Source organism: Halichoeres trimaculatus, unplaced genomic scaffold (genome assembly GCF_033239565.1).
Source record: "Halichoeres trimaculatus isolate MK-OKI-2021-1 unplaced genomic scaffold, fHalTri1.1 fHalTri1_scaffold_15, whole genome shotgun sequence".
Taxonomy (NCBI): Eukaryota; Metazoa; Chordata; class Actinopteri; order Labriformes; family Labridae; genus Halichoeres; species Halichoeres trimaculatus.
Window position 1 is genome coordinate 2,207,331 of NW_027437193.1, and position 26,990 is coordinate 2,234,320.

General features: G+C 37.3%; 2 protein-coding genes and 1 pseudogene across 3 annotated transcripts; 2 read left to right on the forward strand and 1 right to left on the reverse strand.

Annotated features, from left to right (window-relative positions):
- LOC141804727 (immunoglobulin lambda-1 light chain-like) lies at positions 1-6,218 on the forward strand (annotated as a pseudogene).
- A 2,527-nt stretch (positions 6,219-8,745) lies between these two features.
- Positions 8,746-15,095, reverse strand: LOC141804757 (immunoglobulin lambda-1 light chain-like). Its single transcript, XM_074689370.1, has 5 exons — positions 14,982-15,095; positions 14,572-14,886; positions 12,361-12,405; positions 9,289-9,701; positions 8,746-8,850 (listed from the first exon to the last, which is right to left on the reverse strand). Exons 1-5 carry the CDS (start codon positions 15,022-15,024, stop codon positions 8,746-8,748), a joined length of 921 nt encoding a protein of 306 aa, XP_074545471.1. The 5' UTR covers positions 15,025-15,095.
- A 3,784-nt stretch (positions 15,096-18,879) lies between these two features.
- Positions 18,880-21,480, forward strand: LOC141804393 (transcriptional regulator Myc-1-like). Of its 2 annotated transcripts, none has more exons than XM_074688790.1 (3): positions 18,880-19,100; positions 19,869-20,489; positions 20,595-21,480. In XM_074688790.1, exons 2-3 carry the CDS (start codon positions 19,877-19,879, stop codon positions 21,110-21,112), a joined length of 1,131 nt encoding a protein of 376 aa, XP_074544891.1. In that variant the 5' UTR covers positions 18,880-19,100; positions 19,869-19,876; the 3' UTR covers positions 21,113-21,480. The 2 variants fall into 2 exon arrangements, with proteins under 2 accessions (XP_074544891.1, XP_074544892.1); XM_074688791.1 differs by having other exon boundaries at positions 20,598-21,480.
- Positions 21,481-26,990: the final 5,510 nt, after the last annotated feature.

Below are 26,990 nucleotides of genomic sequence, written 5' to 3' on the forward strand. Positions count from 1 at the left end.
CTTGTTTGTCCTCAGCAGCGTCAGAGCGTCACTTCTCCTCAGGTTGACCAGAGGAAACAGCGCGCCACAAAATGCTTCTCCTCCCAGCTGCTGCCCTGTGCTGTCTGTGTTCAGGTGAGTCTTTCAATCAGCCAATCAGGATCCAACAAAGTCCACCTTTACCAAACACTGTCTCACTCACCTTCACCTGTCTGTCTCTGTGTCTGCAGCTCTGCTTACCACGGCAGAAGATCTGATTCAGGAGGATTTAACACTGACCAGGAGAGTCGGAGACAACGTCTCCTTCAGCTGTGGACAAACTGACAGATGTAATTCTAACTTTGTACTCTGGTACCAGAAGAAAGACACAGAAACATTCAGAGCGATTCTTGCTATAATCAATGATGGTACCATAGATAAAGGCTACGGTCACCCTCAGAAAGATGATTTCTCAGCTGTGAATAAAGGGAACGGCTGGGAGTTACAGATCCAGAGAGTTGAACTCTCTCATTCAGCCACCTACTACTGCTCCTGTTGGAAACGAGATCCCCACAGTGAGAAATGCTGAGAGCAGCCTGAACAAAAACCAACAGATGAACAGATGTCACTCAGAGAGCAGAAACCACAGACAGAGTCACAAACATGATGAACTGAGAGACTCATTTCTCTACTGCTGACAGCAACACTTAATTCTATTCTATTCTATTCTATTCTATTCTATTCTATTCTATTCTATTCTATCATAAATAGAGACACAGAGAAATCTCCTGAACAGTGATATTCAGAGCAGTGTTGTAGTGGAGTCTCCAAACCTCCAGTCCAGGTCCTCCTCTTCAGGTCTGAGCTGAGTCCTCATGGTTAACATCATTTATCAGAATGAGGACGAGTGTTTTTGTTGTTGGTAAATGAACATGGGGGACAGGGACAAATAAAGGCTGGTTTCAAAAATCAGCTTTAAACTTGTTCAGACAACATGATGTTTGTTTAAATGTGTAGTTTGTATTTCTGTTGGTGTCAGAGTATTTTATATGACATTTCTACCATTTTAACCAATTAAAGGTCCAGTCCTGTTAAACTGTCAAATGGTGTCAGATGCAGTATAAACAGCCAAAGCATTTGTTTTATTTGAACTGTAAATGTATCTGAAGCGTCCAGCTCAAACAGGTAAACACAGGCTGTTGGCAGGTCAGGAAGATCTGGGAGGACAACGACTTCTTCTACTGCTGTGAAACTCAGACGCTCTAATGAGCTGCAGTATTCTCATCCTCCTGTGATGGTTAGTAAACCAGCGGGGTTTTCTAGGACCCAAAGGGAGACGGAGGCAAAAGCAGGTTTGAGGGTTTTTTTTATTGTTTAGTTGGATTTTGGATGGTGAGAGAAAGTGTGACTGTCGGTAGGCTGCTGCAGAAGTGATGTTCAGAGGCACTGGCAAAAGAAAGAGAAACATCAAAGGATTAGTCTCCAGGAAACCCAAAAAGACACACATTCACCAAAAAACACCAGAGATACTATCACAGCCTGATTACCACAGAGAGAGCAGGAATCAACTGGCAATCATCAACATCCTTCAAGCAAAGCTTAAGTGCTGCTTAGACCGCTTATTAGTGACTTTGGGCTTGTTTCCTAATGTTTATTTGCTCATTGGGGGTTTGCTTTGCTCTCTGTATGATCCCGCCTGACTCTCCCCCAGGTCTCCATGACAACACGTTTAGTTTAGTTTCTTTACATGGGCTACTTCCACTTCGCTCATGCGCACTCCGCCCCTCCTCCTCCTCCCCGCTGAGTGTCACCAGTGCAGTGTGAGCTTGAGAGTGAGAGCTCCTTCAGATAAATGTCCTCTCTTTTCAAAAGTCAGGGGAGTTTTGATACTAGCAAAAGCAGAGATCTTTACACATTCACATCTTGCAGGTGTGTTCAATAAAGACAAGTCCAAAATATCAGAAGAAAGTTCCTGCACACTGGCCAACTTCCAAAAAGAGGAACTTCATTACAACATTTTGGTCATAGACCTGTTGCTTACAAAAGAGCTATGACCAAAGTTGGGTCTCATCAACAGATGAACGGTTAACAGAGGGAAATGTTTGATGAAGTGAGCTCAGCTCTGAAAAAGAGGAGAAAAGAAGAGACAGACCTGTTGATGTCAACTTTAGAGAAACACTTCATGGAGCTGAAATCTGATCCTGGTTCATCCTCGGACTCATTCAGCAGCTCACAGGTTTTTGTAACACTCTTTCTCACTGTGGGGGACTGGAGCATACCTCATCTTTGGCTCTGGGACTAAACTGTTTGTAGGAGGTAAGGAATCAAATTCTGCTCTTTATTTAGTGAAATGAATTTCTGCTCCTTCATGTGTCTCATATCTTCCTGTTTTTGATTTGGATCATTCTTTCAGACGCACAGCTTTTGTAATATCTAACGTTCATCATTCATGGAAGAAGTTTAAAGCTCTCTGCACATCTGAACTTGATTTCTTTTTGATTTGATCTGTTAGAAAAGATCTGATCATTCAAATGTTAGAAATCAACTTTCCTCTACAAATAGACTTTACTGTCAGTGAGTTAGAATAATCTCTTCTTCCTTTAAAACCAGAGAACATAGGATTAAAAAAGCAGGATTTCTGCTCCAATCATCCCAAATGTAGAATGAAAAGACTCATTAGTATTCATATTTACTGTATATTTATCTATGTGATACACAGAAAGATGGACATGGTTAGACTATTGAAATCTTTACACACTCTCCTTTCTTTACATTTGAATTCATTCCATATAATTCAATCCTGATTCTGTTTGCTAAAGCAGCTGTTGACTCTACATCATCTCTAAATGAAATCAAGTCAAATAAACTCAATCAGATGATTTTTTTATTCTTGTTTGACTCAAACAGAGTTTGATCTTCAGATGATAAGGCTGTCTCTATTTGCATTTTTTTATTTACAGATTGAACTCCTCTTTAATAAAAGCTGGATAAAGCCTGAAACGTAGCACTGGCCTTAAATGTAACAAAATAGTTGTAATAAAGCCTGAAATGACCTTGAAACTTGTCGATAATGTAACAAAAGTGCTGAGCCCAAAATATATTAAGATAAAATGTAATAAAACCCAAAATGAAATAATTTATTATAAAAATTGGTATAAATAATAAAAAGGATCTAAACGCAAAAAGAAAATAAGAATATTAAAAACTTTGCATTTAAGCCATCAATCCGAAACAGTCAAAAAAACAGACAAAAAAACCCAAACAAACAGTTGAATCACCAACTTATGTATTTTTTTTCTATTTCAAAACAGGAGCGGTAAAATACATGAAAAATGTTTATGTTCCATTTATAATTCAATACTTAAAACCCAGTCAACCAGTAAACCCATAAGTGTGTGTGTGTGTGTGTGTGTGTGTTTATATATATATATATACTATATACACACACACACACACACACACACACACACACACACACACATACCTATATACCTATATATATATATATATATATATATATATATATATATATATATATATATATATATATATATATATATATATATATATTACACATATGTATTCGTAAATTGAGTTAATTTATTTGACTGTGTTACTGGCCAATAATTTAAAAGAAAGATAGATATTGTGCACCCCTTATAAAACTGTCAAATTAGTGACCGAATGAAATGGACTTATATAATATTAAACTAGTTAAATGGTCAAACTTGTTTTAAAAATTGATGTGTGTTACAAATGTTTTCATAATCTTTATCAATCAAGTAAAAAATAAAAAAATAAAAAGGAGCATGTTTTTGTAAAAAGTGTAATGTCTGTAAAGAAAAAAAAATGTAATAGTTCAGTTGGAAAAGAATGAATATTAATTGTAGTTCAATTTGAAAAATAAAATAAAATGTAATAACATTTCAAATAAAAAACAAATTTTTATTCTGTATCTGGAAGTAGAGTAAAGTAGAGAGTCTGTTGTTATTAAAAGACAGTCAACTGAAACTGAATTAAAACACATTAATGATGATTGATATAAAAACAGAGTAATACTACTGTAAAGATTTTTATCGTAACTTTCTGGCATCTCAGGAGGAAGTTACTGTAAAACCTACATCAACCTTTTTACAGTGTAGTTATTAATCTTATTCACACTCTTGTCCACATGCCTGCAAATATGTATCATAAACCAAGATAAATCATTAAACACCTAACAGATATACGCAATGCACAGATTTACAGATTTGTACAATAGGATAGAAAAACTTTTAGAAAAATCCTGAAACAAGTTGAACTGATTGATCTGTTATTGTTGATGATTTTGTTGAAGGAGTTCAATCTCTGACAGGTTGTTTTTTTTCTGTGTGAGCAATTGATGTGAATCAGTTCTTTGAAGCTAAACATAATTGTTGAAAGTGTAGGAAGAATGTAAAGAAAGAAAGCCAGCTAATAATATCTGCTGACAGTGTTTGATCTGCAGCTGGAGCCAGTTGATGTGACTTTCTCCTGGACTGAAGAGAAGTTTAGTGATCAGAGTCCTGTTTCCCTCCTCAGATGAGCCCGTGGTGAAGCCCGTGGTGAGCGTGTACCCGGCAGCACCCAGAGCCCAGCTGGAGGGGAACAGCTCCCTGCTGTGTGTGGCCTCAGACATGTTTCCTCCTCTGGTCCAGATCTCCTGGAAAAGACGCAAGGAGGACGGTGGTCTGGAGCTGCTGCCCCCTGCTGAGGGAGAGCAGCTGGAGCTCAGAGAGTCTGGACGCACCGTCTCCATCCTGAGCCTCCTTCAGAGAGAGACCAGCTCAGAGAAATACCTCTGCTCTGTGCAGCACGAGGGAGGCAGAGCGGAGGCTCCAACTCAACAAGGTGAAGGAGGCTTGGTGTCTGATTCAGCTTCATGAGATTAGAGCAGATTACAGATTAGATCAGAGATGAAGGAGCAGCTCTTTATGACTCCTTGTCTTTAACAGAAGTTCCAGCTGCTGCAGCCTCCTGTCCTCCAGAGAGGGAGCCCATTGAGCGCACAGCTCTGCAGCAGAGCCAGCGTAAGAAGCAGACAAAGAGCAACTTTATGAATCCACAGGGAGACACGAGGACAACGCATTCCTCTGAGACACAACATGAAGATGAAGAAACACAGCAGATATGAACACAGTCAATCAAATATGAGACTTTAACACCAAACAGATTAGCAAAGGAAATGGAAGCAGCAGAGGACCATCACACGTCCACTCTGCAGAGTTTAGCTCTGAAATTCAACTGAAAACTTTATTTCAAACATGTAAAACAATTACAATTACTGTCACATGTTTCAAAAACAAAAACATCACTCACCAGCCTAGAGTCAATAAACACTTCTACAACATCTCAGCTATAATATATTCAAAGCTGCTTATTCACAAATATACACTAAATATTATTTATACATAATACTTGACTTCTATACATAAACATCTGTATTCACAAAGCTGCTTACAAACAAATATACACATATTACCCCTTCATTTCTTTAGGTATATTTGTCTATAAATACTGTTGCTTTTCAACAAATATACAAATAATATAACCCCAATGTATATTTCATTTCTTAACAAATATATTTTATTTCTTAGCGTTTATATTTCTTTACATAAAGCTGCTTATGAACAAATATTCACACAAAATGACCCCATAAACAATACTAATTTACATAAACATATATTTCTATTTGTATAGCTGATGATGTAAAAATATACACATATTATCCATGAAACTTGATTTTTTTACATATATATTTCTATAAATATAGTTGTCTATACAAAAATGAAAATATAACATAAGCATTTGTATATGAATAGTTGTTTCTTCACATATATGTTTCATACATAAAGACACTTCTTTACAAATATTCACATATAACCCCTTTATATAATACTATACTATAACAGTTATTTTCACATTATATGATATATTATTACACCATATATTTATAATTTTAGAGTTGATTAAATACAAATATACACATATTATTACCCAACATGTTTAATACTTGATTTCTCTGTGTGTGTGTGTGTGTGTGTGTGTGTGTGTGTGTGTGTGTGTGTGTGTGTGTGTGTGTGTGTGTGTCAGTCTCCTTCCAGTCTCAGTGCAGGGTGAAGCTGCTCTCTGTGCTGTACTCCCTGCTGATAGTGAAGAGTCTGGTGTACTGCTGTGGACTCTCTCTGCTGAGGATCCTCACAAACTAGCCACCGTCCATCAGCTGCACATGTGCTGACTGACTGTCTTCTGCTGGCCTCTTCTCACCATCAAATCTCATCAGCTCACCTCTGTCAAGCTTCTTGTATTGTGTGAATACAGATGTTTTTTATTTCACTTTTTTTTACAGTGTAACTTTCTGAATCAGCTGAAATATTCTCAGAGTTTGTCTTTGATTCACATCTTTGTTTTGATGGATTTCATTTTGGCTTCACAGCAAATAAAATCACACTCAGCTTTATTTAAGGTGTGTTTTTGTTTTTGAAGTCTGGTCCAAGTCCCTGGATCTCCTTCAGCTCAGCATCTTGTGGATCCTAAAAAGCTGCGTGCTCTTTGTGTTCAGACTTGGAGCTGACAGTCAGAGAGAAGACAAACAGGTAGTGAGAGTGAGAGCAGTGTGTGAGTGTGTGAAGCAGCAGCAGATATGAATCTGTCCTTGGTGGTTATTAGGACTCCTAAAAAGCTGTTGACAGCAGATCAACACTTCCTTCCTGCAGCACAGAGAGCATCTGTGTGGCTTTCTGCTCCAACCGTTAGCTCAGCCTTTTCTCAGCATCAACACAATGACAGTTACAAGCATCCACTCTGGTTAAAGCATCATTCCAGGAAATCCAGTCTGATTTCAGTGCTCAGAATTCAGAGTCTCACCTTTGACCTGTGTTTGTTGTGCAGAGAGAGACAGAGCTGAAACTGGGCCTGAACTCAGAGCTGAGGAGCTGAAATCAATCAGACTTCTTGTAGTCTGCTCAGACCCCCTTTAAAAGCTCTCACTGATTCTTAGAGGAATCTTCTTTCTACAATCTTACACTCCACTTTCATCCTCCAACTATTGTCTGATGCTCATGTCCTCACATTTCTTCCTTTAGTTTCCCTTTTCTAACGCTGACAGAAAGCAAACACACACATTATTTCCCCAGTGTTTAGACTTTATTCAGACTGATCAAACCTCTGTGTCATCATTTCTTTCAAACAGCTGGAGCTTTAAAGCAGCTGACTGTGCTGTGTGTTGATGTGGATCAACAACAGTATCATCAGCGTAGAGCTTTACTTTCACACTCACACACTTATTAAAAGGAGCCAGCTTTGAAGCTGCTGCTAAAAACTCACCAGCTGACATTTAGAAAACAGCAACATCTCCATCTTTGCTCCTCTCTGAATTTATTTATACACATAAACACAAGAACAGTTTTCACAACATGGAGGTGAAGTTTATTCACAGCTACTGATAATCAGGCTTTATTTTTTAAATTCATCATCAGTTTGATTTTCATTCATTTTTCACTTTTTTTAAAATTTCATTTTAGCTTCAGTGTCAGTTTGTAACTGTTTTAGTTTTATAGAATTTTTATAACATATTATATCATCTACACATAATGATATTAATTCTTTAATACATAATTAATGAATAAAGTGTATTTTTATAACTTGTCTAAATGCTACACAAACAAAATGATGATGGTGATGATTATATAGAGTTTTAAATATATATATATATATATATATATATATATATATATATATATATATATATATATATATATATATATATAAACAAAATTTAATACAACTATTATTATTCAAGTTTACATACTTCACAAATAAAACATGTGTTGCTGACTTAACTTTTTTTTTCCAGTTATGTGTATTATACAAAATTCAATGAAATTACATGTGGTAAACAAAGTTACATCTAAAGTTTTATTTATTTGTAGAGTTTTAGAATATACCATTATAATCTTCATATAATGTGTTTTTTAATAATACATACTAAATTATATACCATACATGTATAACTTGTCTAAAGTCTTACAAAAATAAATAAGAATTGAAAGTATTATTATTAGTAGTAGTAGTAGGTGTACTTGAAGTAGTAGTATTTTGTTTGTTTCCGAGGTACGAGCCAGAGAGTGATGAAGATGAATGTGTGATAAAAAGTGAAAACATCATATCTTTAAAAACATCTTTAAATCCATAAGGAGCTGTAGAGGGTACAGGTCAGTGTGTAATCTGGATTATTCAGAGCTCTTACAGAATGAAACATGTAAACTGACTCAGAATAAAAGTAAAAACATTTTCTATCATTTCTTTTGATTTTACTCACTTTTGTAAGAACACTAAACAATTTCAGAAACTTGTTTTTCTCATGAAGCCTGGATTTTGATATTTCAGCTCTAATCAAATGTTTTGAATAATCCAGTCTTAGTTATTTGGTTAGTTCTCCACTATAACTTTGCTCATGACTAGAGTCAAACTACTCAGAGCTGAAAACAAACTTTGTCCAAAAAAAGATGAATTAAAAAAAAAAAAGCTGAAAAAGTTTTGATCATTTATTGAAAAGCCAGAATCAGATCAATAAAAAGCAAGATTTTAATAAAACACACACTGGAAATTCAGAGCTTTCAGAAAATTACACTGTAAAAATAAAATAATAAAAACATCTGTATTCACACAGTACAACAAGCTTGACAGAGGTGAGCTGATGAGATTTGATGGTGAGAAGAGGCCAGCAGAAGACAGTCAGTCAGCACAAGTGCAGCTGATGGACGGTGGCTAGTTTGTGAGGATCCTCAGCAGAGAGAGTCCACAGCAGTACACCAGACTCTTCACTATCAGCAGGGAGTACAGGACAGAGAGCAGCTTCACCCTGCACTGAGACTGGAAGGAGACTGACACACACACACACACACACACACACACACACACACACACACACACAGTAGTATAAGTTAAAATTTATTTGCTGTGAAATGGTTTTACCGTGGTTAAAAATTCAACTCTCTAAATTCCGAAAATTCCAAAAATTCAAAGGTAAATTTTTTTTTCACTTTGAAAAATTTAAAATGACTCAAAGTTGTTTTTTAAACCATGAACTCATTCAAAATTGGTTAATTGGTTGTTGATGTTTTATTTTAGTTTACTGTGTTTCAATAATCCAGCGGTGCCACTTTGTAAATACAGAGGCTCTAAAACTGAACCCTGTGGTACACCACAGCTCATACTGGGAGTTGAAGAAGAGTGATGACCTGTAGCAGCTGAGTGGGTTTGTTCTAAAGGGTAATAGATGCTGATCTTACAGTCGGTCTGCTGCAGAGCTGGCAGGCCTGTGGGCTCTGTCTCTGGAGGTCTAGGGATTGGAGGAGCTGGAGCCTTTGTGGGCTCCATCTCTGGAGGACCACGGGTTGACTTAGCTGGTGTTAGAAACAGGGTGTTTATTTCTTCTTGCTCAGTTCCTCCTTCGTGTTTCACAGAGCAGACGTATTTTTTTGAGCTTTCTTCTCTCTGTTGGAGCTTCAGAACAGACACGGTGCATCCAGACTTTCTGAACATCTCACTGTCGGCAGGGGGCAGCAGCTCCAGACGGCCGTTAGTCTGTCGTCTTCTCCAGGAGATCTGGACCAGAGGAGGAAACATGTCTGAGGCCACACACAGCAGGGAGCTCTTCCCCTCCAGCTGGGCTCTGGGTGCTGCCGGGTACACGCTCACCACGGGCTTCACCACGGGCTCATCTGAGGAGGGAAACGGGACTCTGATCACTAAACTTCTCTTCAGTCCAGGAGAAAGTCACATCAACTGGCTCCAGCTGCAGATCAAACACTGTTAGCAGATATTATTAGCTGGCTTTCTTTCTTTACATTCTTTCTACACTTTCAACAATTATGTTTAGCTTCAAAGAACTGATTCACATCAATTACTCACACAGAAAAAAACAACCTGTCAGAGATTGAACTCCTTCAACAAAATCAACAATAAACAGATCAATCAGTTCAACTCATTTCAGGATTTTGTTGAAACTCTTTCCTTCCCACTGTGTGTATCTGTAAATTTGTGCGTTGAGTACGGTGTCAAATATTTACTTTGATTAAGGATATATATTTGCTGACATATATTAATGTAGACAAGGGTTTATATATTTATATATATATATACGTGTGTGTGTGTGTGTGTGTGTGTGTGTGTGTGTGTATCTTGATTCGAAATGCACTACATGTTGTAACTTGCCAGAGTTCAACTTATTTATTTGGGGACCTTGTACAAGCCCATAACGTAATAATGATCCATAATGTAATAAATTTAGCCTTTTTAAAATATAATTGGCATGACGTAATAACAGACCAATAACGTAATCAAAGTCCTGAACCTATAACGTAATAACTTTCGCTGGATTTCGTCAATAACTAGATTCATAATTATTGAAAAAAATATATTATAACATATTATGTATATAAATATAATTATAACTTTTGACCAATAACGCAATAACTTATTGCGTTTTTGGCCAGTCATTACGTTATGGGTCTGATGCAAAAAAAAAAGAATTGCAAATTTTATAATTGAGCCGATAACATAATAACCAGCCAAGAGTGTAATACGTTTGCCCTTTTTGACAATGTTATAGGCTGACCGTAACAGTGTATAGCATATCAGTTAGTGCCTCAAAAAAAGTATTAATTTTTGTCATGAAAAATGCAGTCTTAATTAAAACTCTGTCTCAATTGTTACTTAAATTTACTTTATTTGTTGTGGCTTGTGTTCTTCCAAATAAAATTAAGCAATAAATAACAAAATTGAGTTCTGGTCTCAACAGCTTTAGATCCTGAACTTAACATTAGAACAATGGAATTGAACATATTTAACCTAAGCACAAAAATAATGAGGATTACTGTTCCCTTTACTTAAATTTAAACATTAAAAAAAATTGTCTAATTCAAATTACTTTCTATATTGAAAAAATACATCAACTTGTTTTGGCAAATATCTCTTAAAGACCACTGCTGCGTCCAGCAGCTCTTTACAGTAAAAAGAGGGAGAGTTATAACTATATGTTTTTTCATAATTATGAATCTAATTATTGACAAAATCCAGCGAAAGTTTTAACGTTAAAGGTTCAGGATTTTGATTACGTTATTGGTCTGTTATTACGCTATGGTCCTATTACATTTTAAAAAGGCTAAATTTATTACATTATGGGTCATTATTACGTTATGGGCTTCTACAGACCTTAAGCAGATATGAGATTAAAATGCAATCATTTAGAATAATAATTTCAATTCCTGTAGTAAATTATTTTTTTATTTATTTTTTTAAATCGCCAGCAGCAGAATTATAAATGATTTTAACTGGTTTAATGGATTTTAATTGATTTATAAATTATAAATGGGGAGGGGATAACACATTAAGATTTTTACCTTCTTTTCTTCTTGCAACATTGCTTTTCTTTGGTTCTTTGTTTGCAAAATTGCAGTTTTCTTCGTTCTGATTTTCCATTTGTCTGAAGATTTGTTTTTAATTTTTTTTTTTTTTTTACATTTTCAAAATAAACCATTTGATTTCATCCTGGGTTTTATTAAAATTTCTTAAATTACATTTTCAGCTCAACACTTTATATTTTTTGACAAGTTCTGACATTTTAGACTTACTTCATTACGTTTTTTTTGTTTGTTTGTTTGTTTGTTTTTTTATTATTATTACACTTTGGGTCATTGCTACGTTTCAGGCTCGAACAAGCTCTTATTAAAGGGGAACCAAGTTCCCCTTTAATAATGATAAATGTAAGTAAAGACAGCCTTAAGTTCAAACTTTGAGGCACACAAGAATAAAAAATCATTTGATTGAGTTTTATTTGACTTAATTTCATTTAGAGATGATGTAGAGCCAACAGCTGCTTTAGCAAACAGAATCAGGATTGAATTATATGGAATGAATTCAAATGTAAAGAAATGAGAGTGTGTAAAGATTTCAATAGTCTAACCATGTCCATCTTTCTGTGTATCACATAGATAAATATACAGTAAATATGAATACTAATGAGTCTTTTCATTCTATATTTGGGATGATTGGAGCATAAATCCTGCTTTTTTAATCCTATGTTCTCTGGTTTTAAAGGAAGAAGAGATTATTCTAACTCACTGACAGTAAAGTCTATTTGTAGAGGAAAGTTGATTTCTAACATTTGAATGATCAGATCTTTTCTAACAGATCAAATCAAAAAGAAATCAAGTTCAGATGTGCAGAGAGCTTTAAACTTCTTCCATGAATGATGAACGTTAGATATTACAAAAGCTGTGCGTCTGAAAGAATGATCCAAATCAAAAACAGGAAGATATGAGACACATGAAGGAGCAGAAATTCATTTCACTAAATAAAGAGCAGAATTTGATTTCTTACCTCCTACAAACAGTTTAGTCCCCGAGCCAAAGATGAGGTATGACCATCCAGTCTCCCACAGTGAGAAAGAGTGTTACAAAAACCTGTGAGCTGTTGAATGAGTCCGAGGATGAACCAGAATCAGATTTCAGCTCCATGAAGTGTTTCTCTAAAGTTGACATCAACAGGTCTGTCTCTTCTTTTCTCCTCTTTTTCAGAGCTGAGCTCACTTCATCAAACATTTCACTCTGTTAACCGTTCATCTGTTGACAAGACACAACTTTGTTCAGCTCCCCGTGCCATGGACTCTGAGGATCACAACAGACAATGTTCATCAAGTCATTTAGAGCCCATGTGGTGCCTTCCACTACAGAGTCATGTCAGTTTTTATTAATGCAGTGATCTCCACTACAGAGTCATGTCTGGTTTACTGTCTCTGGCTCACTGGCACACCTGTGGTTCATCAGCTCATCAGGTGGTGCTTTTATACTCTGGGTTAGGAAGAGATCGGTGTCAGTGAATTCCCGTACACCCTGCAGTACTTTGACCTACAACTAAGTATCTTCTGAGCTTTTTGAGATGAATCTTGGTGACTTTACCTGTGATTTACCCTGCATGTCTCTGCGTCCCCTCCAGTGCCTCCTTCGAGCTCCTGCCCTGCTGCTCTGCCTCTTTCACACTGCCAAGCTCTCTCAGTTTCACTCCCCTGTGGATTTTGGATATCTGGACTTTGGATCAGCATACATCTTGTGCAATAAAAACCCTTAAACTGCTCTCTGTCTCTGACAGCTCTTGGGTCCAACTCACAACCACTGATTATCAAATCCTGACACATGTAAGTTTAAATGTAAATGATGTGTCTAAATGAGCAGAATGTGAACCGAAGAATTCTTTAAGCCTGGCTATCTTCTAGTGTGAGTGGGTGACAGATCGATCGTAAGCCCCACGATCATCGCACAGACTCGTTGGAGCAGCCCCGATCAACATGTCTCATATTTATAGGGATGATTATGCCATTCATTCATTCTCACTGAGGACAGCAACAGCCAATCAGAGAGAGACCGGACAATAGACAACAACTGCACAGACAGCTCATGGTGTCCGCTAACTTCATCCAAAAACTTCATCCAGATCTGTTTTCACTTTTTACCTAACTCCCTGCAAATAATGTCTTTAGCCATCGCAGCACCAGCCTCCATTTTTGTGCTTTTTGCTTCATTGTGAGATCAGGGCTCCACATTATAAATGGTCCGCTTGCTCGTTTGTCCAACTGAAAGGCTCCTGGTCAGCTGACTGCATGACTGTGACTGGCCCACTCAGGACAGTTAAAGAAAACCTTTGAAATAAATAATGTCATCATTTTCATACAGTAGCAAACTGCTGTTTTGTTATTGATCAGTGTGAGACCACGCCATTATTGATTGATTCAGCAACAGTTTGACGTCTGTCCCTCTGTGTAAAGCATGAAAAGCACCGCAGCAAATGGTAGAAATGTTGTGTACAGTACTCTGTCGCCAACATCACACATGTTGTCTGAACAAGTTTAAAGCTGATTTTTGAAACCAGCCTTTATTTTTCCCTGTCCCCATGTTCATTTACCAACAACAAAAACACTCGTCCTCATTCTGATAAATGATGTTAACCATGAGGACTCAGCTCAGACCTGAAGAGGAGGACCTGGACTGGAGGTTTGGAGACTCCACTACAACACTGCTCTGAATATCACTGTTCAGGAGATTTCTCTGTTCTCTGTGTCTCTGTTTATAGTAAATGGTAAATGGACTTGAGCTTATATAGCGCTTTTCTAGTCATGGATCACTCAAAGCTGCTTTACACCACAGGTCACACTTACCCATCCACACCCATTCGCTCTGACATTCACACACTGATGGATCCAATCCTTACTATGACAGCTATCCATCAGTACATCTAACACAGTCACGCCCTTTCATACCCATTCACACACCACTGACGCAGCAGTGGGAGCAACTAGACACATCGTCATGTGTCGCCCAGAGCTGGGCTTGAACCTGCAACCTTCCGATTACCGACCAAGCGCATTCTCCAACTGCGCCACCGACGCCCCATCATAGTGGAATATAATGAAGTGTTGCTGTCAGCTGTAGAGAAATGAGAAAGTGACTCTGTCTGTGGTTTCTGCTCTCTGAGTGACATCTGTTCATCTGTTGGTTTTTGTTCAGGCTGCTCTCAGCATTTCTCACTGTGGGGATCCTTTCCAACAGGAGCAGTAGTAGGTGGCTGAATGAGAGAGTTTAACTCTCTGGATCTGTAACTCACAGCCGTTCCCTTTATTCACAGCTGAGAAATCATCTTCCTGAGGATGACCATAGCCTTTATATATGTTACTATTAGACCTGTCAAAACGAAGAATCCTTGTGAATGTTTCTGTGTCTTTCTTCTGGTACCAGTATACATAGTTATTATCACATCTGTTAGTTTGTCCACAGCTGAAGGAGACGTTGTCTCCGACTCTCCTGGTCAGTGTTAAATCCTCCTGAATCAGATCTTCTGCCGTGGTAAGCAGAGCTGCAGACACAGAGACAGACAGGTGAAGGTGAGTGAGACAGTGTTTGGTAAAGGTGGACTTTGTTGGCTCCTGATTGGCTGATTGAAAGACTCACCTGAACACAGACAGCACAGGGCAGCAGCTGGGAGGAGAAGCATTTTGTGGCGCGCTGTTTCCTCTGGTCAACCTGAGGAGAAGTGACGCTCTGACGCTGCTGAGGACAAACAAGGACGAGCTGAGAGATCAGAGCAGGACACGTGCTTTCTACCAGCTCCTCACAGCTCCCATCAGCCCCTGCTGCTGTAGACCGAAGCTACAGTGTGGTTTTCAGGGTTTGAGGTTTTAAAGACAAGGCAGATGACTGACAGCATAAAGATAACTGTGTGTGTGTGTGTGTGTGTGTGTGTGTGTGTGTGTGTGTGTGTTTTTGAAATGAGTTATAAACTGAGTGGCTCGGAGGTTTTGAACTGCTGAGTGCTATTTTCTTACAGCTTAGTCATGTGGCAGCACGCTTAGAGTTAAAGCATTATGTATAAAACAGTTGAAAAGGAAAAGGAGGAAGAAGCACATCAAACAACAAAGAAAGTATAAAAATGTTTAAAACAAAACTCAGAAGGTATCCACACCAATAAAGCAAAGGCCCTAAAACTGAGAAGGTTTTAGTTACAATTTCTACAGATGACACAATCTAAAGGTGCAAATTATAATATTGCTCATAATTTTTTTTTTTTTTTTCGGGGGGGGGGGGGGGGGGGCTGTATTCATATATATATATATATATATATATATATATATATATATATATATATATATATATATATATATATATCTCTTTTTTCATTTTTTTCATTTTTACATTTGATTTAACAGATTATTTTTCAACACAAGCACGTTTTAAATATAGTATCCCCAACTTTTATTAGAGTTTTTGATGGATTAACTAGAAAATGTTGAATACAATCTTAGAAAATATGTATTAAAAGTTTTTGTGATTTATTCAACATTTGTCTGAAATTATGGATTTAAGAATTGAAGCGATTTATGAAAAGCTATAGTTTTCTCAGGGAAAATGAAAATTTACCCGTGATTATTTTGAACAGGTTTAACAGTTTAATTTTCCCTCTCTAGAATTTACTGCTAGGATGACATGACTCATAATGTTTCAAACTGCCCTAAAAAAAATTATCCCCTTTTCTCTTTTTGATATCATGTTATCATATTTCTACTTTTTTACTTTTTCCTTGTGTGTTTTTTTCTGTGTTAATTTATAGCAGGGTTATACAACTTTAATTCAGAAAGGTCCAGTCAGAAAAAAATGTGTCAAAATGAAGATCAGAAACATCGTAATGTGCCTTCTATGTGTGTATGTGTGTGTGTGTGTGTGTGTGTGTGTGTGTGTGTGTGTGTGTGTGTGTATTTCTGTAATGGTTATTCCATCAGTATCTTTAATACCGAATTTATTTTTATTTCATTTATTGTATATTATCATTGAGCACAAAAATGTGTTTTAGTGGTTGTATGCTATTTTTGACTAATTCAATTTTTGACTAATAACTTCTCAGAGAAGTCCCATTTACCTGCTCAAATATATGAATTAAAACATGAATTCAGTTTAATTTTTCTTACTCCTTTTCAAAAAGAAAGAGTAGAGAACTCACTAAGAAAGACGTAAATCAAACTAAACATGCTGTATGATGTTTGTAGTCAGATAAATTAATTTAGCAATGTATAATTGTTAATATTCATGGTCACCTGCTCAGCACCTTGAATGCTTCATTGGCTGGGATTTTTAAAATAGACGTGTCACATCAAATTCAAAATCCCCCTGTGGTATATTAATACCTGATTTGGGTCTGTGTACGATGGGGTCTGGTTTTAGACCCAAAATGCAGTCTCCCAGTTTGTTTGTTTGTTTGATTTATAAAGTCAATGCCTGTGCCTCTGTGCTTCTCTTAATGATAAATCCTTTACAATGCTGCCCCTTAGCTGCTGCAATAACTCACTGCATCACAACTCACAACTCACTCACATATACGCACACACAGTCAGTTGGGTGTATGGTCCCCTTAAAGTGGGTGAGTGGTAAAATGTCCCCGTAAGACTGGTAGATCAACACTTAAATGGGAGAAGGGGGGCAAGCAGACTTTCTGTCACAAAGATATACCTTTAACATGGACTGAACCCACCTGAGTGTCAAGACGGGGGGGAGACTAAGAGAAGCAGATCATCGGACCCATGTGTCAGGTAATAATCTGGTTACTGTCCCCATAAACCACCTTTACAGGTACACATACAGATAGACACACACACTGAAAGGAAAGGCTCATGAGGGACCAACCAGTGAGAGTATTTGTTGTGACGTCAGCATGAGCAGCATATTCTTCTCCTCTTCTTCATTAGATCACCTGTAACTTTACTCCCTAGCTCTTTTTATCCCTCTTCCTCTTATTTTCCTGTGTTGTCTCATGCAGGAATAGGAGAAAAGGAAAACCCTTACTAGCAGTTTGTTGTTGCAGCCCCAAGAGGGCAGTAGTGTCCTAAGCCAGTCTGTCTCCAGTAAAGGCTCTGTTGAGTTCAACAAAAAGAGAAACAGAAAAGGAAATACAGCAAGAGCTGCAGATTGGAGCAGTGAGCCCCAGCAGCCAGAAGGGGGCAGCAAATTGTCATGTAAATGCTGCTCACAAAAAGTGGTGATGACTGATACAAATTTATCCTTTTTTTAAATTTTATTAGTCTGTATCTCAAGAAAGATGACACTTTATCCGAATATTATTAATAATCAGGGTTTTTAATAAAAACGACTCAATTTTTTATCAGTCATTCAAAAAATAATAAATAAGTATATTGTAAAGACATGTTTTTTGAATTTAGCCTTTTTGTTTTTTCATTGTTTATTTATTTCAAACTATATTAAGCATGTTTTTTTTTTCAAATATATTCATATTGTTTTATTTCTAAACATCTGATTTCCCTAAATATTTTTGTAATTAGTTCTTGAATTCTGTTTATTACACTTTTATGTCCATTAGTGTTTTTAACATGTTTTTAATTATTCATTTCATATCTTTTCCTGCATATTTTAAGAATTTAAAAATGTATGATTGTTTTGTATGGTAATTTCTTTCCTTGAATTATTTATTTCTTTTTCTAAGGTTACTTTTGTTTAATTATTTTTTAATGTATTGTTTATTTGTTGATTTTCAGTCTTGTTTGTTTATTTTTAGTATTTTTCTGAATGGTTTCAAAAATGTATTATATATAAATATATATATATATATATATATATATATATATATATATATATATATATATATATATATATATATATATATATTTTTTTTTTTTTTTTTAAATTCTCCTACAATACTGCCGCTCTAAATCATTTTGTTTCCTTTTATAGATTTTTATGTTTTTGTTTTCTATTTAAACAAAAAAAATGAATCTTAATTTTGTATGTCTACTTGAATAATTTTATAACTTAATGCTTTGTATTGTTTATATTTACATTAACAGGTTCCTTAATTAATTTTATCTTATTTTTGTAGATTTGTATTGTTTCAAAGCTTATTTTCTATGTTATTTTTCTTTGTTTTGTGTATTTTCCTAATGTTTTGTTGTTTAATTTTTCTTTCTTGATTGGGAATTCTTTATTTTGTTTTTGTTGATCTGTTTTATTTGTTTGTTTGTCTGTTTATTTGTTTATTTTCCAGCATCCAATCACTGAATCACAGCTGCTTTCCCGGAACTCCTGCTGCTTGCATCATTTACAGTCAGCACGGACCACCTACTCCTGTTCACATCCGCGAAGCGAACTAGTCCCCGTGTTTCACGCTTGAAATTGCTCAATTTGCTCAAAATTAGTTTAAAAATGTTCCCATGCTTGAAAAAGACGCATTTTATTATTTTACAGAGAGAATGTAGCACGTTTAAAATCCGTTTTAACCTATTACGTAGGTGACATTTGGCGCCAAAAGGGTCTTGGGCGGATGGAGATAAAAGTTTGAGGAGCAGGAGTTTTAAATGTCTCCGCAGCAGCTGGAGGAGGTGATTCACTCTGAGGAGGCAACACATCAGCATCAGAGGAATAAGGAGTGAAGTTTTTGGTTATTGACACTACATTTAGTCATTCAGACTCCTCAGGATAAACTTCACTCTTAGGATCTCACTTTCTCTCCACGGATCATTTGGATTTTACTCTTTTTTTCTCACTTCGTTTACTCCGGCTGTCATAACGGTAAGTTGGGAATGCGACTAACGGTTCGCTGACTTTTTCACATTTTTAGGCTTCTACGCGGGACAGTTTCATCCATATCACTTTAAAATGATGCCGAATTGTTCCCTGTAAATATTCCTACCATATAGTTGAACTGCATTGCGATAGCTTATATAAAATGGTAAAATCCCACTGTATAAAATAAAATTTCATATATTTGTAATGGAGTTTGGTGCAGTGACTCCCCACCTGTCACTCTTTGAGCAAGTCGTGTTTAATCCTCCACCGTTACATTCAAACATAATACGTACAGTTTTCTAACATACCTAAGTGCTGTGTTTATTAGCATAACAGGGTTTTATTTTACACAAAATTTTGTAGGGTAATATTGAGCTGGAAGCAGATTCTACACTTTATAAGTTTTGTTTTGGTCAATTCTAAACACTATTTTGTAGGTTATACAACGCCGAATTGTCAGTTAGTATGTAAAAATATTACATCTTGACATTTTAGTTTTGATTTAACTTTAACCACCTTGTACCACAACAAGAGCACTGAATGTTGTGTTTTTTGCATGAGATTTGGTGCGACTGCTGCACTTCTCCTATACTTACCCCTCAGAGGTTATTTAACAGCCTCTACCTGGACACACCTGGATACTTGACCCCTGCTTTAACACTTACACATCTTTATCTCATTATTACATTATTTTTCATTCATTAATATCAGGTATCACTGTGTGAAGTTTGGATTTAGACTTAGTCCAACGTCCTGTTTGTCTCCTCCCAGGCAGCGTGATGCCGTCGTTGTTAACCGTGCCCAGGATGAACTATGATTTCGACTATGACTCTGTTCCACTGTACTTCTTGGATGGCGAGGAGGAGGACTTCTACCCGCCCCCTCGCAGGCAGCACCTCCCTGGCCCCGGTGAGGACATGTGGAAGAAGTTTGAGCTTCTGCAGATGCCCCCCCTGTCCCCCAGTCGCAGATCCGCCCTCCGTGAAGTCCCGCTGTCTGCCACCGAGCACCTGGAGGCGGCGTCTAACCTGCTGGATGATGACTGCAACCCCTCTGCTGCCCTCCCCCAGTCCTTCATCATCCAGGACTGCATGTGGAGCAGCAGCTTCGCTGCCGCCACCGAGCTGGAGAAGGTGGTGTCCAAGACGCTCACTGTGCTGCAGGCCCGCCGAGACTCCTCCACGGCGGACGACGCAGCGGGGGATCAGGAGGTGTGCAGCTCTCAGGTGAACACGGGGTACCTGCAGGATTTCCACACAGCAGCTGCAGACTGTGTGGACCCCTCTGTGGTGTTCCCGGGGACCACGCCCAGCGAGGGCGGAGCAGAGGTGGAGGTGGCATCAGAGCTGTGCCTGGAGACGCCGCCTCTCAGCAGCAGCGACAGCGAATCAGGTGAGACGAGGCTTTTATTGTGAAAATCCTGACTGTCTTCCTGTTTAATTCTCTCAGATGTTAAATCCTGTCCAGAGTTAAAATGCATCTCTCATTTTTCTCCAGAAGAAGAAGAAGAGGAGGAGGAAGAGGAGGAAGAGGAAGGTGAGGAGGAGGAAGAGATCGACGTCGTCACAGTGGACAGACGAAAGGCGTCCCGGCGCTCAGCAGGCAGCAGCTCGTCCCCACTGGTCCTGAAACGCTCCCACATCAACATCCACCAGCACAACTACGCCGCCCAGCAGCCTGCTGGGAAACGCTTCAAGCCCCAGCGCAGCAGCGGTGGGCGCAGGTGCGTCAGTCCCCGGTCAGACGGCGAGGACGAGGACAAACGCCGGACTCACAACGTGCTGGAGAGGCAGCGCAGGAGCGAGCTGAAGATGAGCTTCCTGGCTCTGAGGGATCAGATCCCGGCGCTGGCGAACAACGACCGCGCTTCGAAGGTGGTGATCCTGAAGAAGGCGAGGGAGTTCATCGAGGAGGTGAGGGAGGAGGAGAGGGGGCTGCTGAGGACGAAGGAGGAGCTGAGGAGGAGGAGCAGGGAGCTGAAACACAGACTGAAGCTGCTGAGGACTTTACAGTAACTCATCCGTGAAATCACAAACTCTGACGTATTTATGAAGATTCACCTCAACGCTGGAACTACAAGGACCATGATGCACTGCTCTACATGCTTTATAACCAAACTGTGTCCATGTGTCTGTATTTATTGTATTTTATTGACAGTTTTTGCACTATTCTTCTTAAAAGTCGTGTTTTTATTTAAGACGTCCAGCTAACTGATCAATAATTTAATCGTGTTGTAACGAAATCTTCCTCAAACCATGGATATTTTTTTAAAGTAGTCTTTATATTTTTGTATGTGCCTCCTTTTGTAGTAAAGTTTCTCAGAAGTGTTGAAAACCCTTCAAAATAAAAGTCCTTCCTGTGAGGGAGGATGTGCAATCTCAGAGCGGTGTGTGAAACTTTGATTTTTCTCCACGGAGCAAAGGTGAAAACGATAAAATGAAGCATTGAAAAAGATCAAATATCCTAAATAAAGCAGAAATGGAAACATGAGAAAACAGAGGAGATGAGAGAGAATGTGATGAGTCACTCTGCCTCTCTGCTGAGTCATGCTCAGACCACGCAGATCACCACAGTGAGTGAGAAGAGAGAGATTTCCTGTTTCTAAAGTCATCCTCATGGTTTCCAGAATCATCATCACAGAGTAAAAAGGATTCAAAGCAGAGCAGGTTCTGACTTTCTATTTCATAATTTTTCATTTTTACCTCATTGTTTAGACCTTTCATTTACTAAATTTGTTGAAGTTTCTAAAAAAAAAAGATCTTTTTAGAAATAATGACTGACTTTCACATGATTTAGATTATTTGAACTTATTTCAATCTTTTATCTCTTTACTCCAACTTTTAAATCTCACACATTCAACTATTATCCCAAATTTTGACCTTCTACCCCAGAATTTCAAACTTTTACATCATAATCTTCACTTTTTGCCAAATAAACTTTTGTCAAATCTTTAAACTTCATTCACAATTACTTATTTAGCCACAATTTTGGATATTTAAAGCACAATAACTTTTTCAGCCCATATTTTTTATTTATTTATTTCTGATATTATTGACATTTTATTTCCTTATGATGAATAAATGAAAGAATGAATAATGCTTATTTTGAACATGTAAAAACAATACAAAGAGAAATAAAGGAAAATCACCAGGGAAAAGAACAAATTGAAAAAAAACACACAAAATATATAATAAAAGAAAAAAACAACTACAACAAAAATGATGACCTTCTGTCTCCTGTTTTGACCATTTTTGAATTGATTTCAACTTTTTTCATCTTTTTTTCGCATAAATTGAACTTTTTAATCTCATGAATTCAACTTTTATCTCAATTTTTGATCTTTTATCAGAGCATTTCAATTTTTTGACTTCTTATCTGATAACTAATTTTTGTCTCATAGTTTTGTATTTTTTACTTCAATTTAATATTTTTTGACACAATAACTTTTTTTATCATATAACTCGATTATGCTTCTAAATATTATATCTTATTTATTTATGATTGACTTTCTTCAAACTTTACCTTCTTTACTTTTTTCAACAACTTTTTCTTTTTCTTTTCCTCTAATTTTGACATTTCCTTTGTCATTTTCTGTTAATTTATGATAACTTAGTCAATAATACTGATTCATCATCTGATAATTTGAACTTAAATCTCTCATTATTTTTACTCATTATCTCATGATTTCTGTTATACTATCACAAAGTTTAACTTTTAACCTCTTCAGTTCACTTTTCATTAGTTAACCATGGCAGAGTATCTGATGACAATGACATTTTATCACCTCTTCATGATTTGACCTTTTTATTCATATAAAGGTCGTATTCATATTTCAACTATTACCTCATCATTTTTACTTTTAATCTCAAAGTTTTGACATTTTGAGTATCTCTCTTGTATTTTTCACATCTTAGATCACAGCAGTAACTTACTATTGCATAACTTTTTTTTGAATCTCTTTGCTTTGACTTTTTACATCAAAATTTTGGCCAGCCATCTCATAAGTTTCACATTCATTTTATGGTTTTGAGCTTTTTTATCATAACTTCTCTTTCCTATCTTTTGACATTTCACGATCTTAGTTTATAACAACTTACTCTTTCATCATTTCTGCTTTAGTTTACAAATGTGGTCTCTATCATATAATTTCTGAGGTACAGAATCATAATTTTATACATTTACAATTTAAGTTACTTTTACATAATGTCTCATATGTATTTTCTTTTAATTTCATGACTTTTATCTTTTATTTCACATCTTTTTTGTTTCCTATCCCTACATTCTGACTTTCAATCTTTCCATTTGGCCAATTTTTTTCCTAGTGCTCCATCACAAATAAATGAAATAGGAAACCCACTGATTAGGAACCAGCTCGTCCACCTGCTGATGTTTTGGCCCTAAGTCAGAGCTGTTTGCATTGGTATCTTAGCATCTGCTAGCTCCACGCTTCTGTCCAGTTGACATTTAACAGCTCTTCTTCTAAAACCTCAGAAATATTAACTTTCTCACATTCTCACTTTTTCACGGGGGGGGGGACGTCTGTACACCCCCCACCCAACCTGCTGAGCTCCCATGAGACGCTGTGATGGTCTCCCCCTTTAGCCCTGCTGTTCTCTCTCAGTGAGTCTGCTGCAGGGTTTCCCCTCACGTCTGCTTCCTCCCACGCTGAGTGGAAAGAGAAACTGTTCTCTCTGAAGACCCCGACAGAAAGACGCTGCAGACCACAGAGCATCACGCGTCGCATCACGGCGCTCACTTTCCAAACAGCAGGTTAGCGTCCTGCTGCATGGGATTATTCTTCAATTCTTTACCTTTAACATTAATTTTGTGCAGTCTGTTTGTATTTTCAACATTTTGATTTTATATCTTCATCCAAAAACACTTTGCCATAATTTTTCTGTTCATGCAGAATAACTGTGCATGCAAGTTTAGCTTTGAGCTTAGCTTTAGCACATTTACAGCTGTGTCTTTACCCTGAATGACTTTAAGATCACCTCTGTTGATATCAGAGAAACGAATGACTCCAGACTTTGATAACATACACGGAGAAATGAATAAAAATCATCACTTAGAAAGAGAAATATATAAACAACTTTAGAATAAAAGAAATAAAAAGTGACTCAAATAAAGGCCTGGTTCTTAAAAATGTGAGATTGATTTCGGCCACTGCTTTACAAACACTATTCACAAAGCTTTTTTTTTTTTTAAACTTTCTCAAAAAAAGCAAAAAAAAGGCCACGCTTACATTAAAAGAAAAGACCACTGAGTGAAAAAAAATGTCACACATGAAGGATTTCTGTGAGTGTGAGGACGCCTGTGAGGGAATTTCCCCTGAGACATATTAAAAAAAAAAAACCTCAAGACAGAAAAAAACGTGCAGTTAGATGAGGAAAGTTGAATGGTGTCAGAAAACAAAGTGTGAGTTTGGTCACAGTCTACAGTCATTTCACTACTCTGGGTCTCATGTTCACATAGTTTTATTGATTCTTATCACTTGGAGACTACATTTCTGTTTTTTCCACAGATGTGAATTTTCTCACGTTCTTCTCTTCTGATTCTCCATCACCGTTGCTGGTTTTTCTGTTCGTGACAGCAGCAGGTGAAGAAAAGAAAAACCCAAAGATCAAAAAGAAGGTAAAAATACAACCGCAGCGTTTCCTGAGCCTCAAACGCACCACATCGTCTTTTAGAAGAAGCTAAGCTGTCCTTTCACAGAAGCATAGTTTCCTTGATACTGTCTCCGACTCTGAGCCCAGATACTCCTACTTCTACAACTTGTATGTGAGATCTCATCCTGTTGGTCACAACCCAAAGCTTGCAAACAGGGGTTAGAGTTGGTACATCGAGTGACCGAACAATAAAACTTGGTTTTTCATTTAACAACTCAACTTTTATCGCAGAATTTCCATTTCCATGTCATGATTTCTTACAGAAACCAAGTGACTTTGATGAACTTCCCACTACTCACTGCTCCTTCATCAAATTTTGACCAATATTCACCGTTTAAATTGTAAAATGTTCAAAAGCTTCAGGAGATATGCACTTGTACTTTTCACATTTTTAACCTGTGTACTTTTTAAAATATTGAGCATTTTCCAGTTTTTTTGGCCCATTAAAATGAATGGAAATGATCCATCCCCATGAAAACCACACAGGTGATGATGTCACAAGGGGTTCAGCTTAGGCTTCCAAACAGAGGTTATAAACACGCCTGGTGATGGAGTTTAGCTGTGCTCCCCATCACCATGGAAACCGCACAGCTTGTGATGTCATAAGGGGTTCTAAGGTTATAAATAGAACTAGCACAGCTGAGGTTAGGGCACAGCATTTCAACATCCAGTCTAATAACTAGCTTATGTCCAAGAATTTGTACTTTTTAACTCATAATCACGACTTTATAACTTATCATTTGGCTATTTTTTTTTTTTTAATGACTGACTATCTCATGATTTGACCTTAATGACTTGATTTCAATACTTTGTCTCAGGATTGTGATCTTTTATTTCATAATTTATGCCCTATCCCCTAATTTTTAACGTTCGACCTTCACATTTGGCCAAATTTCTGGTAATTTTAATATCTTTGTCAATAGTACTGACTTTTTATTTCATAATTTCAACTTTTTCTCAGAATTTTGACTTTGGAGAATTTCACCCCTTGGGAAATTAAAATACAAGTTTGAAAGCTCAAAAGCGGTCGCACAAGTTTGCAAGACCACTGGGTCAGAGACAGCTTACAGCTAATTTTCTCCGGGGTAAAATTCCTCGAGGTGAGGTTGCCAACTTCTCAGACACACACCATGTTTCAAACGCCACATTCTGGCGTTGCCGGCAGGATTCCACATCTAAACGCAGAGATGGGTTGCATTGTTTTTAAGTGACGTTAGGTTGAAAACCATATTTCAAATTCTTGGTTGTGTATGATTAATCTGCTGCTGAAATAATCCCAAACTAATCTCTATGGAGAGCAAAGGCAGGGGGAACACAATCCAGTGTGTTGATGTCTGGCTGCCATGGTTGGTAATCTGAGGGGAAGATATGAAATTTACACCAAGGCATAAATCTGTCTGATGCTGAGTCACTAAAGACAATCAGCATCCAGATTTCCTGACTTCCCTGAATGCATCAGAAAAGATGGATCCCCCTCCATTCAATGAACAAACTTCTTTAAAGCAGTTTTTATGACGTCTGATAGATTCTGGTGAAAAACACGTTGGTTAATCTGACGTGTGTTTTTGAACAGACCAGAGTCAGTCTGAATTAAAGCTTCGTCTCAGCTCTAATCTAATCACACAGCTGCCGTCTGGTTAACCAGCTCCACTCATAGTAAAGCTCCACCTGTGACAGCTCAAACCGCTCTGCTGATAAGGCTTCAAACACCGACCCTGTTTACCCATGATGCCAAGCGGCGTTATCAATCCAACAGAGGAGTGGCTTCCTGCTTCCTGCTGGAATAAACCCTCCGATCAGGGAGGAAGGAATTGCCTTATATGGGCAGCAGGTGTTATAATGGTTCATATTTTCAACAGACTAATATCTGTGTTAAAGGAAAACAGGGTGAAGGCCTCTAGTGGATCGTGGTGGTACTGCAGGTAGCCTGTTATGTAGAAGTTCTGATTCATATTCTCATGATTCAAAATTAAAATGAAAGTAAGAAATAACTGAATGAATAAAAGGTTATTTATCTTTTAATCAGCTGTTGATCTGTTGAGGGGACATAGAGTCGATTAGTATTTAAAATGTCTCTGCAGCCTGACCTGGAAAAACTGAACAGGTAGATCAAAATGAGTCTGATTATATAAAAAAAAGTCGTTAAATGATCTGGGTGAAGTTTAGATTATTTTCATAACATATCGTATAAACAGAGAAAAATAAAAAACATGGTTATTTTCAA